Source organism: Amaranthus tricolor, chromosome 7 (assembly GCF_026212465.1).
Source record: "Amaranthus tricolor cultivar Red isolate AtriRed21 chromosome 7, ASM2621246v1, whole genome shotgun sequence".
NCBI classification, from domain to species: Eukaryota; Viridiplantae; Streptophyta; class Magnoliopsida; order Caryophyllales; family Amaranthaceae; genus Amaranthus; species Amaranthus tricolor.
Genome location: NC_080053.1, coordinates 29119344 through 29136096, shown reverse-complemented (window position 1 = coordinate 29136096; position 16753 = coordinate 29119344). Strand labels below are relative to the sequence as shown.

Genomic DNA, 16753 nt, shown 5'->3' with positions numbered 1-16753 from the left:
ATAAAAGAAAAAATTATTAAAATTTATCTTTTTTTTTCACTGACTTATTATACAATCATTCTAACTTGAATGCATGTTTGCTAATGTTCAATTCAGATAACCTTAAAACATGTCATTTTGAAAAAAAATAAGAAAAAATTACGTATTAATTCAACATTTTATTGATATTTCTATATATTTTTAACACTTGATTAATTATGAATAATCTCACTTTTAAGATTACTCACCTAAAAATATTATAGTCCAAAATAATAATTGATTTTTGCAAGTTAATTACCACGAATAAAAAATTAAAAATATTAAAAATTAAAAGTTAAAATCAAAAAATAAACTTACTTGATTTATTTTTTAATTTTTGTAATTATTTAATTTTTTATTATAATTTAATTGTATATTTACTTTTTTTATAAGTAAAAATGACTTATTTTATAGGTAAGAGATTACATTATACTTATCATAATTTTAACTTTTGATTAAATATAATGAGAATTGAGAAATTGAATTATTTTGATAGTTTTTTCAAAAAATAAAATAAAATAAATACTCGCCAGACGGTGTTTTCTTTGGTTTGGCGGGAGCCGTGAGGAATTATCAAATAACAAGTCCTTACCTCCCTCCCAGTCCTTCCTTTTCATGGCGTAAATCCATGGTTGCAGAGCTGAATGTTAATCGCCATTACTACACGGAATTCAACCTTATTCCCTCTTCATCCTCGTCCTCCATTTTCATCTCCTCCAATCGCCTCTTTCCATCGCTCTCTGATTTCTCTCAAAAACCCTAATCTTAAACCCTCACTTATCTATATCAACTTTCAAGTATCGTATTATCTTTCTATAATGGCGTCATCTTTCATCGCAGAGTACGCGAAATCAGGTCGTTCTACTTGCAAAACTTGTTCAGAAACCATTGCTACAAATACCTTGAGGTTTGGTGTTGTTACGAAGGATAAGCAGAGAGGATATGAAATGACTAAATGGCATCATTTTCAGTGTTTATCCTTGGATTCTCAGTCTATTTCGTCCGTCGAGTCTATACGAGGGTTCGATTCTCTCAAGGTTTTGCTTTTCTTAATTTTTTTTGGCCTTGTTTTATTGGAGCTTTTTTTTTCGTGGAATTAATTATCAAATTGAATGTACTAAATGTAGAGCGATGATCAGGAAGCTGTGAAGAAAGTGGTGGAGGAACGTTGCAAGGTTTGAGTTAATTTTTTTTTTTGTGTGTGAAGATTTTGTATTCTGGATTTATTTTCCGGGGCATGACTATATAAGTCTACGAATTTAGCTTTGGTTTTAAGATATTCTTTAAATTTAGTGTTCACGAGCCAATATGGCTTGGAAGCTACTCGAGATGATTCAGACAACTTGTTCAAAACTAGGCTGGAGTGAGCTCTAGCTAAACTTGATAGTGAAACAAGTCAAGGCAAAGATTGCAAAGCTTGGCTAGCGAGCTCTCAAACATGCTTAAGTATAGAAATAGATTCTTTTTTGGATATTCAAGTTAGAATCACATTTGATTTTATTGTACACGACCCATGATGGCTAAGAAGTTACTCGAGATCGATTCTGTCAAAACTCTAGGCTATAGTAAGCTCTATCTTAACCTAATAGTCAAATAAGCCAAGGCAAAGAGCGCCAAGCTGGGCTGGAAAGCTCTCCAACATGCTTAAGTATGTAAATAGATTTGTTTATGGATATAAAAGTTAGAATAGCATTCATTATTTTATTTTATTTTATTTTGGGTGCTTATTTTTACAAGTTTGGTAAACCAGTGGCTCATTATTGTTTATGTAGGTTAAAGACATCGCAGATGAAGATGAAACTGCGAGAGATAAACATGAAAGTGCTAAGAAAAGGAAGGTAGTAAGACGATTCTTTTGTTTATTAAGGCGTACAAGTATAAGAAAATTGACTGCATGTGTGGTTGTTTGATTACTTCAACATTCCTACTTCATTGTTGCTTGGTCTGAATAAAAGTTGTTGGGGGTCCTAAATGTAAAACTACTAAATCAAAGCAAGAACAAAATTGGTATGTATGTCATAAATCAAATGAATTTTGCCCTTGGTAATTTTCTAATTGACACCATTTGTTTTAAAAGGAAGTTCTGTAATTTTCTAACTCTATGTGACTAATTTCAGAAAATGCCTAAAGAGTTCTCATTTCTCATACTCTTGTAATGATTATTGATGACCATGTAAATGAGTCAAATTAATTCTTCATATATTTCGATAAGGCGATAAGTATAATTTTCAAAACTTATAGAATGGGATATTACAATAAAGCCATTGCCATTGCCACAAAAGGATCAGTTCTCCTAATATAAGCTACTTCACCATATGTTGATATGCCTTAATTCGAATGTTTCAGTGAAGCCATTAAAGTAGTAGGCTTTTGACGAAATTAAGATTTACCATCAACGGTTACTGTTGCTGGAATTAACATCATGTAACCTCAAAGATATAAGGGATATAAAAAGGAAAAGATCAAAAAGTGATTATTTAATTGAGATCTGTTGACTTTGAATGTCGATCCTAAGGTAGTAAAGGATTTTTGCATGTACACATGGAGATGGAGGTCTCAAGTTGAATTTACATTGTTGTAACAACCTCGTCACCATTGTTGGGACAACCTCGTCACCATTGTCTATATCTAGTTTACTTCTAAATTTTATAGGATTTGTTACCTATGGATTGCTCTGTCCTAGTATTATGCACACTTTGTGTACTTGAGAATTCAGATTCTCTTCTAATGTTTATTTTTTCTGAGGATGCATCTTGGATTCTTCATCCTCATTTCCCGTCCTGTGATGTATGATGCAAATGAGTTGTTGATAAGAAAAAAGGGAGTTGTTTGGATTGTTTGTAACTTATGCGTCTGTTAGAATTAGATGCCAAGATACTGTAAATTTTTGCTGGATGTAATGCCACAGTGAAGATTGGACTCTTAAACCTCTGCTCTGAGATAATAATTTATGTTGTGACTTCAGTCCATTTAGACAGTTTTCCAGCTTTACCGATCTCCAGGCAATATACAATAACGTGAACCTTTCTTTTACTATCACTTTACGAGCAATTCTTTGAATGTACTTCATCATTATTGAATTTTATGTATGATGGTACGCCGTGATTCAAATGAGGAAACTTAAGATTGGAATAGGTAGCACTTGTGGATGTGTTTATTTTGGACATAGGGTCAAAATAATGCCAAATTTTATAGTATTGACCAATTTGTAAATTTTTCAGAATCTACTAATTTGATGCTAACCTCATTTATAGGTGTAAAAACTGCATTTTAGACATGTTTAAGTGATATGATATCTTGTAGTTTTGACCGTTGTGTAGCATTACTACAACAGTTGCATCATCATTGTTACCACATTGTCCACATCACCGTGATTGTTGCTGCAATTGTGACAAAAAACAATTTTCAAGCTGTGTTTCAGACACCTGCAAAGAATTTGAATTGTCATTTTGAATATCGTATTGCATGTTATGTGCACTTAATGATCTGTTAGTTCAATTTTGGTAGTACATGTGAAAGCTTTTATGCTAAAATTATTTAGTCTGTTAGTTCAATTTTGGTTGTACATGTGAAAGCTTTAATGCTAAAATAATTTACTCATTGAACGGATGAAGTTGTACAAGTTTGTTGGTGTTTTATGTGCAGTCGAGAGATGCAGATGAAGTCGATGTGGGAGAGGAGCAAGGAAATCCGAATAAGTTGTGGGTAAGGAAAGTGTTGTTTTTGTTTAGCAAGGACTCAACAGGGTCGGCCCAATAAACTACCGATCGTTTTCACATACTCAAGGAAAAGGACAGCTAAGAATTAGTTAATTAATATTTTGAATATTTTATGATGTCATTATTTTTGTGAGTGATGTCATTAGTTTGTTATTTCTGTTTGCTTAAATACTTGAGGCATGGATTATAATGGGCATCAGAAAGTTTGTTATTAAGTTTGTTTTGGAGAGAGCCTCCTCTCGAAGTGGGGTATGCTTTTGTTACTCTGATTTTCACAGCAATATACTCAATCAATTTTGTGTGGATTGTTTCTGGAAAGTTCATTACTGATTTCTTTATACTCTGATATAGTTGATTCTTTACAAACCTGGTATCAGAGCATCGTCGATCGAGGGACAGGTCGATGGCACCATCAACGGTAACTCAGAGAATCGAACAACTGGAGCAGGGGATGACGGAAATGCGTGCAATCGTGGCTAAGGAGATTGCAAATGCCCTAGCCACTTCTCGAGCTGAACAACAACAACAGCTTTCTGAACATCTCCGGCGAGAACTGGCGGCTTTTTCACTACAGTTAGATGGGCGAGTAGCGCACAATCGCGATGACCAGGAGCGCTTCCAGCGAGAGGTGCGTGACACGTTGGGAGCCCTTCGTTCGCGTGTCGAAGGAGTGTCAGGGGAATCGGATGCTAGGGCACAAACAAGAGGTACGCCCATTCCTAATCGTATTTTTGATGAAGGTGGATTGGGAGGGAACCAAGGCAACGGTGCTAACTGGCGGTTTAAGAGGCTGGACATGCCCGCCTTTAATGGAGAGAACCCAGATGGATGGATCCTCCGTGCTGAACGCTTCTTTAAGTTTTATCGGCTCTCAGAGGAGGACAAGCTGGAGGCGGCGGTGGTGGCGCTGGAGGGTGACGCGCTATTTTGGTATCAATGGGAGCACAAGCGTCATCCTATGACCACTTGGGGCGAAATGAAGGGGTTAATCCTGAGGAAGTTCCGATCTACCTCCACCGGCACTCTCCATGAACAATGGTTGAGTAATCGTCAGGTAGGGGAAGTGAACGAATATCGAAGAAGGTTCATTGAACTCTTGGCTCCTTTGGAAGGTGTTCCCGAAGAAATTGCAATGGGTCAGTTTATTAATGGCCTCAAGGAGGAGATACGGGCCGAAATCAGATTATTAGGCCCAATTACATTGGACCATGCAATGGAATTGGCGGCAAAAATAGAAGAGAAATTATGAATTGGGCCTTCCCGCAAACATTCAGCCCAATACCAAACTTCCCCTTTTTCAAAATACAACCCAAAAACCCTAAACACTTTTCCCTCATCCTCTTACTCCACGAGTCTCCCCATTTCCACCCAGAACCAATTTACACCCCAAATTAAAACTTACACCTCCACAAATACACACCACAAACCTGGAGAAATAAGGAGATTGACGGAACGGGAGGTCCAACAGAAGAGAGAGAAGGGTTTATGCTTTAGATGCGACGATAAATGGATGGTTGGCCATAGATGTCGACGAAAAGAACTTAGTGTGTTGATTTCGCAGGATGATGAACACGGAGAGGAGTTAGAGTTAAATACAGAGATGCAAATCGAGGAGTTGGCGCATACGGAGTTAGTGGAAGAAATACAACCCGAAATATCCTTTAACTCAGTGATGGGTTTCACGAGCCCTCGAACTTTGAAAATGCTGGGTCTTATACTAGGCAAGGAAGTAGTAGTGATGATCGATCCGGGGGCTACGCACAATTTCGTTTCAAGGGAAGTTGTTGAAACATTGGGGGTTCCACTTTCCCCAACAAAATCCTTTGGTGTGTCGTTGGGAACAGGGGAGTCAGTAAGGGGTACTGGGCTGTGCAAAGGGGTGGGTCTGCAGCTTCCAGGTATGACTATTATGGAGGATTTCCTCCCTCTTCCCTTGGGAAATTCTGATGTTATTTTAGGGATTCAATGGCTCGAGAAATTGGGAACCATAATGACTAATTGGAAAACCCAAACCTTAAAGTTTCAGCTGGGGAGTGAACATATAACACTTAAGGGGGATCCTTCACTGGGGAGAACAAAAATCTCATTGAAAGCCATGATACGAACCTTACAGAAAGAGGGGGGAGGGTACTTAGTGGAATTCAACCAGTTGTCAAGTGACCAACAGAAGAATGATGAGTTGGATATGGGGCAAATCCCCTCAGTACTACGTATGGTGTTGCAGGAGTTTAAACACGTATTCAACATGCCTTCGGGTTTACCTCCTAAGAGAACTCACGATCATGTCATAGTACTCAAAGAGGGTACCGATCCTATTAGCCGGAGACCTTATAGATACCCTCAAGGACAGAATAATGAGATAGAATCCTTAATTGTAGATATGTTGACAGCTGGTATAATCCAACCTTCCAGGAGCCCTTTTTCCAGTCCGGTCTTGTTGGTGAAGAAGAAGGATGGGTCGTGGCGTTTTTGTGTGGATTATCGGGCACTCAACAAGGCGACTGTCCCAAACAAGTTTCCTATTCCGGTCATAGATGAATTATTGGATGAGTTGAGTGGGGCTGAGGTGTTCAGTAAACTAGACCTAAAATCGGGATATCATCAGATACGAATGAGATGCGAAGATATTCACAAAACAGCTTTCCGTACACACGAGGGTCACTACGAATTCTTGGTGATGCCTTTTGGATTGACTAACGCTCCTGCCACATTCCAGGCAGTCATGAATGAGGTATTCCGACCTTGCTTGAGGAAGTTTGTTTTGGTCTTTTTCGATGACATCTTGATTTACAGCAAGTCTTGGGATGCCCATATACTGCATTTACAACAAGTATTAGAGTTACTTTCTAGTCATCAATTGTTTGCCAATTGGAAGAAATGTGAAATAGGGAAGAAGGAGGTGGCATACCTGGGACATGTTATTTCACAAGCGGGAGTGGCGGTGCATCAATTAAAAGTATCAGCAGTGACCTCATGGCCTATTCCTGCAAACATTAGGGAACTCCGAGGATTCTTGGGTTTAACGGGCTATTATCGTAAATTTGTGAAGGGTTATGCCTCCATAGCAGCACCCCTCACTGCCCAACTCAAGAAAGATCAATTCAAGTGGAATGAGGAGGCCACCCAAGCCTTTATAGCCTTGAAGTGCGCTATGACCCAGGTGCCAGTATTGGCCATACCGGATTTTGATCAGTTGTTTGTCATTGAAGCAGACGCCTCTGGATTTGGGCTAGGAGCGGTGCTTATGCAATTAGATCATCCCCTAGCCTTCTTCAGCAAAGTCTTAGGGCAACGAGCGCGGCAAAAATCAATATATGAGAAGGAGTTAATGGCAATCGTTCTGTCAGTAATGAAATGGCGCCAGTATCTTTTGGGAAGAAAGTTCATTATTCGCACAGATCAACAAAGTCTCAGGTTTCTCATGGCTCAGAAAGAAGTGGGAACGGAGTATCAAAGATGGATGAGTAAACTCTTGGGGTATGAATTTGAAATTCAGTATAAACCGGGGGCTCATAACAAGGTGGCCGATGCTTTGTCACGTAAGGAACAACCCGAGTTCGGTTGCAACGCTCTCATCTCAGCTGGTGGGATCAATTGGGAAGAATATCAACAGTAACTGCACACGGACCCATTTATTCAGGGATTGGTTCGTGCCATTCAACAAGGGGAAACGGTGCCTAAAGGCTTTAATATTGAGCATGGAAATCTTAAATACAAAGGGAGGTTGGTTATTCCTGGTAATTCGCAACTGGTCACTAAATTATTGGCGGAATATCATGACTCTGCCATTGGTGGTCATTCAGGGGATTTTAAAACTTATCAACGTTTGGCTAGAGAATGGTATTGGCCGGGAATGCGGCGTTGTGTCTCTAAGTATATATCCTCCTGCATTATTTGCCAGCGCAACAAACACTCAACCCTCAGCCCGGCAGGATTACTACAACCTCTACCCATCCCCTCTCAGGTTTGGGAAGACTTATCGATGGATTTCATTGAGAAGCTGCCAAAATCACATGGTTACGATACGATATTAGTGGTAGTGGATCGCCTATCTAAATATGCTCATTTCATTCCTCTCAAGCATCCGTTTACGGCTCAAGGAGTAGCAGCAGTGTTTATTCATGAGGTTGTCAGATTACATGGTTTTCCTTCCACTATTGTCTCGGATCGCGATAAAATCTTCATGAGTTACTTTTGGCAGGGGTTATTTCGCCTTCAAGGCACTCACTTGAAAAGAAGTACAGCGTACCACCCCCAAACGGATGGTCAGAGCGAAGTGGTGAATAAGGGAGTTGAAACATATCTAAGGTGCTTCGTTGGAGATAAGCCTAAGAGTTGGAGTAAATGGCTGGATTGGGCAGAATACTGGTATAACACTTCCCATCACAACTCAATATCTTGTACCCCTTTCAAAGCTCTATATGGGCGAGATCCTCCTGCATTGATCCGTTTTGAGAAGGGTAGTACTGCCAATTCATCTCTTGAAGAACAGCTGCAGGAACAGGATGCCATACTCGATGATTTGAAGGCTCATTTACTTCGGGCTCAGCAAATCATGAAAAAACAGGCTGATGCTAAAAGAAGGGATATGGAATTTGCAGTGGGGGATCGTGTGTTCCTGAAATTACAACCTTACCGCCAGAAATCGGTGGTTACCAGGCTCCATGAAAAGCTGGCTGCTCGTTACTTTGGACCCTTTGAAGTATTGGAGAGAGTGGGGAAGGTGGCATATAAGTTAGCCTTACCTCCAAAAGCCAAGATACACCCGGTTTTTCACATTTCACAACTCAAGAAAGCCATTGGTTCTGCTCAGGTGAACCCTACTGTTCCTACTCAACTTACGGAGGATATGATCTTGGTGGCTGAACCAGAGGAGGTATTGGGGGTTCGTAATGAATCTAATGGGGGAGTTGCAACTGCGGAGGTGCTGGTTAAATGGTCAGGGCTGCCAGATTTTGAGGCCACTTGGGAGGATTATGCTTCTCTGGATGCTCGCTTTCCTGATTTTCACCTTGAGGACAAGGTGGCTCTCTGTGGCGGGGGTGATGCAAGGACTCAACAGGGTCGGCCCAATAAACCACCGATCGTTTTCACATACTCAAGGAAAAGGACAGCTAAGAATTAGTTAATTAATATTTTGAATATTTTATGATGTCATTATTTTTGTGAGTGATGTCATTAGTTTGTTATTTCTGTTTGCTTAAATACTTGAGGCATGGATTATAATGGGCATCAGAAAGTTTGTTATTAAGTTTGTTTTGGAGAGAGCCTCCTCTCGAAGTGGGGTATGCTTTTGTTACTCTGATTTTCACAGCAATATACTCAATCAATTTTGTGTGGATTGTTTCTGGAAGGTTCATTACTGATTTCTTTATACTCTGATATAGTTGATTCTTTACATGTTTCCATTGGTATTATCATTGAATGTCAAATTTCTAGGATGTGACTTAGGAAATCACATCTACGAAGTTGTGCTGAACTAAGACTGAGTCTTTTGTATGTGGGTAGGTGGCTGACTATTTTCCCAGTATTGATTTTATTTTTTCCTCACTTACCGCTATTATGTGTAGCTTTCCATGACTGACAATTCCAAGGTCGCACTTGAAGCTTCTGAGATAAAGAATATGTACATGGTAAAATTTGTTTTCAAGCTTTTTAGCATCAAATGTTATTAATAGATTCTCCTCTTCGTCTTTTTTTTTTAGTTTTGTGACCTTAGATTTGATAGAGCACTTGAGGCAATACAAGGTGACTTGAAGTCGCCTCAAACTAGCTAGGTTGAGGTGATATCATGGGGTACATCAGTCACCTCTATGAAGCATGGGGAGAGACGCAAAGTGTTGATATATATTGTTCCCACCAAAAATGTTAAAGGTGACGCCTCGTGTATGGAGGCACATGGAGTTTAAGGCTCCACCACTATAGGTTCCTTTGTGCTTTTGTAACACCCCGGCCCCTCGAACCGCTGGTGACTACTCATGGAGACTATAGACTGGCCCCACAAATCAACACAAGTCTTTCCAGCGCACTTTGGCCTCACTCGTGCGCACCTGGGAACACTTCCTAGGAGGTCACCCATCCTAAGATTGCTTCCCACCAAGCACGCGTAACTGTGGAGTTCTTAGAAAATGGGCTCCCTAGAAAAGAAGATGCACCTTGTTGATATGAGTAGTCTATCAATCCTTTTTCAAGCTAAATCTGGGGTATTACAGCTTTGGTCCGCCTCTTATCTTTCAAAACTAATTGTGTGATGTTATTATGTTTTTATGTTAATTCTGTTGCTTGATTAGCTGCACACTCTGTGACAAGCTGGTTTGTGGCCTTCAAGTAACGTCGGTTGTTACTAGCTGCATGAAGCCATGAACGAGCAACTTAAAATTTGACTATTAAAGTATAGGTGCTCAAACATTTCCGTTTGAAGACCTTTTCAATGGATATGGCCGCTTATCATCATAGTTTTTGAAGCAATATTTTTGAAAATACCAAATTTATACTTTATTTGAGGTGGTCACTTAAGCATCAACAGAGTATTATTCTCACTTTGCCTTATTGGACTCAGGATGCAGTTTTGTTGCCAAAATGGAGAGCATTCCATACTGTCATTTTCCTTGAAAAGGTGAGACATTCTTATTTAATTTGGAATTTCTATGTTTCTGTTGTGTGTTATTAGAATCCACGGGTTTTGTTTCATTTACTATTTGATTGCGTCTCATGGAATTTACTACATTTCTATTTTTTCAAAGGCCCACATTCTTTTATTTCTCATCCAGTCATTCAAATTATCGTTTGGTCTCATCCACCCATTTCTCCCACTTCCTCATAAATCACCTTTTTATCCACTTTTATCAATTTTCTTGTTTTACTCGAATTTTGTCCATGTAGCAAATGCTATGGGACAGAGAGAGTATTAGCTTAAAGTTTGAACCAGCTAATACATTTTGCTGATGGGTAAGATGTGGCATTTTATAACAATTATCCTTCGTCATTTTAATTTTTGTTTTCATTTTACAAATATTCAATGGATCGTGGGATGGAAGAGGTCGTCCATTTTCTTTCAAATATAACCTGATTTCTAAATTTATTAGATCATAATTGATCTTACTGATCGATACTTATTATTTGATGCATTTACTTGTTATTGATTCTGTTATGGTTTTTGTACCTATCTTTAGGATGATGGCCTAGAGGACACAAGTAAGATTGCAGCATTTGATTTTGATGGATGCCTTGCAAAAACTGATGTGAAGAGGCATGTAAAGCTCTGAAAGTTGCTGTCCTGTATGCACAGTTTATTCTTGTAATATTTGTTTGATTGGAATTCAAAAGTATCACAATACATGGCATGGATTGTTTGTTAACGAAATTATGAAAGCACCCACTTCATCTCTAACAAAGGTAAAAAGGAGAATGGAACTCTTCAATCAGGATGTTGAAGCACCGTAGAATATTTTACTTGTTTGAAACAACACACGTAAAAGCACAGTACAAATTCCATTTGGACTTTTTAGTCTTTTCTATGGTTGATGCAATTTATTTTCTTACACTGATGAAGATAAGATTGGTGATGTAGTGTTACTGTATGTTATCAACTTTTTTCAATGTAAAGTGAATAGTTTCTCTAGATGTATCAAAAGCTTATCGTGTCAAAAGATCTAAAGCTTATCTGGATGCAGGCTAATATTATTTCTTTGTTATTATTGCCTCATTATTCCATTCACTATCATCTTTGTTACTAATATATTTCTGTAGTACACTTGGTCAATATGTCATGACTATATAGATGTATCATCCACTGTTACGAAAGCTCTCATATTATTACTTCGCCATGATTTTTCTTCATTCTGTTGTCAATTAGTTCCTCTGCTTTTTCATACTTGAAAGTAATTCTTAGTTTTGTTTATTTTGATATGTTGATAGTAAGTTGTACATTTTTTGGCCCTTTTTCAGGACTGGTGCAGATGCCTGGGAACTCATGTATCCTTCAATACCTGGAAAACTGCAAGAGCTGTACAATGATGGCTACAAACTAGTTGGGTCTTTTCTCCTTCCACTTTTGCTCGATAACTCCCTACCTTTCCCCACCTCCACCCAACCCCCAGATAGAAAAAGTAGAATACAAGATGATTTTACTTAGGAAGCTTTCCTTTTGTCTGGGTACATTTAATAATGGGTGTAATTATTCAGGTAATTTTCACCAATGAATCTAACATTGACCGCTGGAAAAATAAAAGACAGAAGGCTGTAGATTCAAAAATTGGGCGCCTCAACAATTTTATCAAGCTTGTGAAAGTGCCAATTCAGGTAAAAAAAAAAGCTGTAAATAATTTTAGCTGGCTTCATAGGATTGTGGTGTTGGATTTTACTCCTTCACAAAGTCTATTATTTGCATCTGTTGATAGCATGGAATAAAGTAGAGGTCTTTCTGATAAGTAACAGTTGACTTGTTTTGGATTTGCAATCTTCTGAACTGCAAAGTCACGTTGCATAATTTGTGACTTAAAACAATGCGATGACATCTATTATAAGTTGTTACATTACCATATTGGACATTGTAATTTGTTATTTGACTATGTAAGGTTCTTAAAAGGAATATCATTACTAATGTACTGAAATATAAATTAATATTGACATATGTTGTGCTCTTATGCAAAAACTTTCTGCCTAAATGCTTATGGAAATTTATTTTTTAATCAAAAGTTAGAGATTATATTTAATATTTCCATGAATAAGATAAGCTGATATCTTGTACCAATATTTGATGACAGACTAATCTGTCAATCAACACCATATAATTGCAATAAAATTGTGAAAGTTAATCAAGCAAATAAATTTAGTGTATTTATCGAAAGTGAATAATAGTTATCAAAATATGTTTGAATCAGAACAGTATTATCATATATTTCAATTAAATTTTGACTTTACACAAGATCCGTGCATGTGCACAGAGTCAAGCTAGTTTTAAACTAAAATGTATAAAATATTATAAAAATTGTAGATTACAGTTATCAAAGGATCTTCTTTTACTGATATTTTCTTGTTGCGATGACCACGAGGCTCGTTATAACATCTTTGATGTGCCACTTCTGTGATACAGTGACATAACTGCAATTACGACCTTGTCTGTGATGTTTTTCTTTGGTTGCTAATTTTTTGAGCTATTCCACTTGCTAATGTTATTGAGTGGGTTCGATTTCCCCTACATTGGGATTCTTTGTTTTTTGTGGCTGGTGCCTCGTGCCCATCTTGATACAAGAATAGTCGGCTACTTTGTTGGACGTAGCAAAGGCGTTTATTTAGCTTCGTTAGGCTGATGTGACAGAAGCTAAGTAGGGGAAGTTAAAAAGAAGATTAGTTTTGAGATGCTTTAGAACTTGATATTTTGAAGGTTGTGATTACATAAATGCAAATGCTCGAAATCATTTGGGCTATAAAAATGAAAAAAAAGAGATATTGAAAATCTAGATAGTGATAGACTGATTCTTGATTAGGTTAAGTAAACATTTACGGACTTTTTATTGCGTGGATCATCCATGCCAAGGCCGCATGATTGCAGCAAAATCAGTAGGTATAAAGTACTCCCTCCTATTCAAGCTAGTAATCCCATTTAGTTTCTCACACTTGTGATTTTAACCCTTAATATCTCTAATTGATCTTAATTAAAAATAATAAAAAGTTAATATCAATAATCTTTACATTAAGACGAATCAAACAAGATCCCAAATAACTGTGTTTTAACGTATATCTTAAGAATAAAATACATATTAATAGTAAGTTAATATTGACAAAAAACTAAAGGAGACTACTAGCTTGAGTCGTTGAATAGGAAGGAGTATAACTTTTTGGACTGGTATGAAGTAGTTAAGTGCCTGGGGCCTGGTGGTTGGCAAAATATGTTAAAGCGTAGCCAGGATTGTAGTAGATCGATTTTTATTTTCTCTTAAGGAGATGTATACTGAAGGCATGTATTTACAGAATTGTCCGACAAAACATTTATGTGTGTGTGTGTTATAGAGCAGTTTGCATCAAAATATTGCTTCTTCACCTATGAGCTTATTAGTTCTTGGGTTCTCCCAAAACATTGACTTGTAACTTTGGTATTGTTTATAAAGTTCCTATCAAATAAGAAATGCGACCAGAATATTATGTGATCAAAGTGTATCAATCAAATTAGTGAGAAAATTCTATCAAAGTGTCATCAGACAAGTATCACTTTATGGGTTCGAATGTTTGGCTTTCAATAGAGATAATTGTAAGAAGATGGTGGCCGGGATGCATATGTTGAGATGAATGAGTGGACATACACTTAAAGATAGAATGCCAAATGAAGACGTCATAAAGGGCCTTGGTTTCACGGATAAGTTGAGTGATTAGATTTCATTTGAATGAGTGGACATACATACAATAATTAGTTAACTTTTTATACGATGTACAAGATGTATTGAATACTTTAATGACAATTGTTTACAGGTATTCATAGCATGTGGGTTTGGACCTAAAGACCAATACCGTAAACCCAAAACTGGAATGTGGCATCTTATGGAACAACACTTCAATTCTGGGATTCCTGTTGATATGGATAAGTAAATTATTTTACTTTATTCAAGTTCAGCTTGATTAGAATGTCGCATTACATTTGCTATCAACATTTTGCGTTCTCTTATCTACGAGCTGCTCTAAGCTGTCCTATTGACAGGTCCTTTTATGTTGGTGATGCAGCTGGGAGAAAAAATGATCACAGTGATGCTGATATTAAATTTTCTGAGGTATTATAGAAGCTTTCCTAGTTGAGTTTATATAATTGCAACCATTTGGCACTTATTTTCCATTGTCTTCCACTCGTTTGTTGTTTTCCAATTTTATGTAAATCTTTTTGGATATATTGCTTCTAATGTCTTTGACACTTCTAAACTAAATATATGAAAGACACTTTGGGATGATAACACAAAATTTTGTATTTAGTGCGTTGCTCATTTCTTTATCTTTGCGACATGCGCTTTATTGAGCCTCCATTAAATTTTGAAGTAGCTGATGTGTCTTGCCTTTTCTTTTTTCTGGAAAAAGCTGTTTTTAGTTGTAGATGTTATAAAATTTACATTGAAACAAATGCAAAATTGTACATGACGAAAGTTCCATTCCGCCATGTGCAAAGGTTGCAAGTTATAACATGATAGTATGTATTTAATCAAAACAGAACATTGACAAGGTTATATAATTATATATAGGGTGCTCTTATGCTTAAATTATAATCGTATTATATTTTTTATAATTTTGTAGAATTGTCAAATACTCAAATTAAACCTTGTGGCATAATATGTGTTCATCCTATGTTTTTTGTGAATTTTTTGTATTGATTTGTATGCTTGTAAGTCTATTTCATAATTGGTTTCTAAAATTATTTTTTGGATTGCATACTATGACAAATACACTGTGCACTATTTTCTCTCTTTTTTTAATGAATAAGAAAATTTGTTTGTTAGAATTAAACTCTATGTTTTCAACTATTATCCATCATTAAGTTCATAATAAGGTACTCCACACAGGTACTTTCTCGCTAAAGTTCCCCTCATATTCATTAAGCTAGCATCTTCACCTTGATTATAGCTCCATTTTTTTTGGATTCGGTAAATGGGTTGGCTAGAAACCCCTATAGACAAGGGGAAGAGACTTAATCCTTCATGTAGTTGGTGAGAATTGAACTACTGTCAAAGGAAGAACCCTCAACCACTAGGCTGAGCAATGAATGTACCAAAAAAAATTCAGGGGATTAACATATTTCTTGCGGATGGGTGTAGAATTTGAATTTTAAGCAGCACCAATGGCAGTGAGAATTCAGATGAAGTTTTCAAGATCTCTTTTAGCGTATGTTACTTAGAATTAAACTTATGATTAAATGGTGTATTATTGAAGATGATGTAAAAATTGAAGATCATACCGTCCATAGTTCCATACAATCATCATAGGATGCACTGAAGTTAAATTAGAGACATTTGGCAGAATGCTGAATGCCACACGTAGCCAGTTTGTGCAAAATCCAAAAGTCAGATATACTCCTTTTGTACTTTAAGTTTGGCCCTATTGCCAATTTGGATTGTGTCAATGAGTTTTCTCCCTTACTTTTCTCTCTATTCACACTATCCAGTATTCAATACCAACTTAAGAATGCAACCTTATTGGAAGGAGGTAAAAAGTGATTATTGGATATTGGACAGTTATGTGAGCCGTGAGGAAGTGTCATATTAACTCTCAGTCTCAGTTATGATCATACACGGTTAAGGGGCTTTGTACTTTGTGATTCTAGGAGGAATTCGTAATGAGACCTCAAAGTTACAGTTTGATTCGAATTTCTATGATGGATTTTAGAGATTTAGAAATTTCGCTCGGTGTGTTGCAACTGAACTCCTTGAACAACTGAACCTCCTAAATTTCCTCGAGAATAGATTTATGCTATATCGAGTTGAATTACAGGGTTTTCAGCTACTGTCTTGAAACACTTTTAGCCATTTGATGCATATGAAAAAGTTGGTTGCGCTATACAGTTGTCTTACCAATGCAAATGAATTGACCATATTTTGCTGCAGGGCATCGGGTTGAAGTTTTGTCTTCCAGAGGAGTTCTTCCCTCAGTGAATATGCACTGATCTACGCATATATAGTAACTGACTATCCAATGCTGCTGTCTGTTTCTGACGGTTATTGCAATTTTCCGATGGTCATCTTGATTCCTGATTTTCACTTGTACATTGGAAACATAGATCATCAATGTCGAGTCAGTAATTTTCTCTTCCTCTGTTGATTATCATGTTTCTTGCTAATCCAGCACAACCAAAGCTGCAGTTTCAATTTTTAACTCGGATGGACAATTGCTACTGCACTTTTCCAACAATATCGATCTGTTGTAGTTTGTGCTTTTACTTGGCTTTTGTTATTTTGCAAGTAAAGAATGTATCGTTGAAGAATCTGTTTGCGTCAGGGGCGGAACCAGAAAAATAGACGAGGGATGTCGATAATTGAAAAAAA

General features: G+C 37.2%; 1 protein-coding gene across 4 annotated transcripts; it reads left to right on the top strand.

Moving 5' to 3' along the window:
- Positions 1 to 562: 562 nt before the first annotated feature.
- LOC130817458 (polynucleotide 3'-phosphatase ZDP) lies at positions 563 to 16741 on the top strand. Of its 4 annotated transcripts, none has more exons than XM_057683170.1 (12): positions 563 to 1055; positions 1146 to 1193; positions 1791 to 1856; positions 3664 to 3723; positions 9308 to 9370; positions 10297 to 10353; positions 10910 to 10986; positions 11685 to 11766; positions 11922 to 12038; positions 14205 to 14317; positions 14454 to 14500; positions 16316 to 16741. In XM_057683170.1, exons 1-11 carry the CDS (start codon positions 663 to 665, stop codon positions 14467 to 14469), a joined length of 1092 nt encoding a protein of 363 aa, XP_057539153.1. In that variant the 5' UTR covers positions 563 to 662; the 3' UTR covers positions 14470 to 14500; positions 16316 to 16741. The 4 variants fall into 4 exon arrangements, with proteins under 4 accessions (XP_057539153.1, XP_057539151.1, XP_057539152.1 ...); XM_057683168.1 differs by having other exon boundaries at positions 14431 to 14500; positions 16316 to 16736; XM_057683169.1 differs by lacking the exon at positions 3664 to 3723 and having other exon boundaries at positions 14431 to 14500; positions 16316 to 16740.
- The last annotated feature ends 12 nt before the right edge of the window (positions 16742 to 16753 follow it).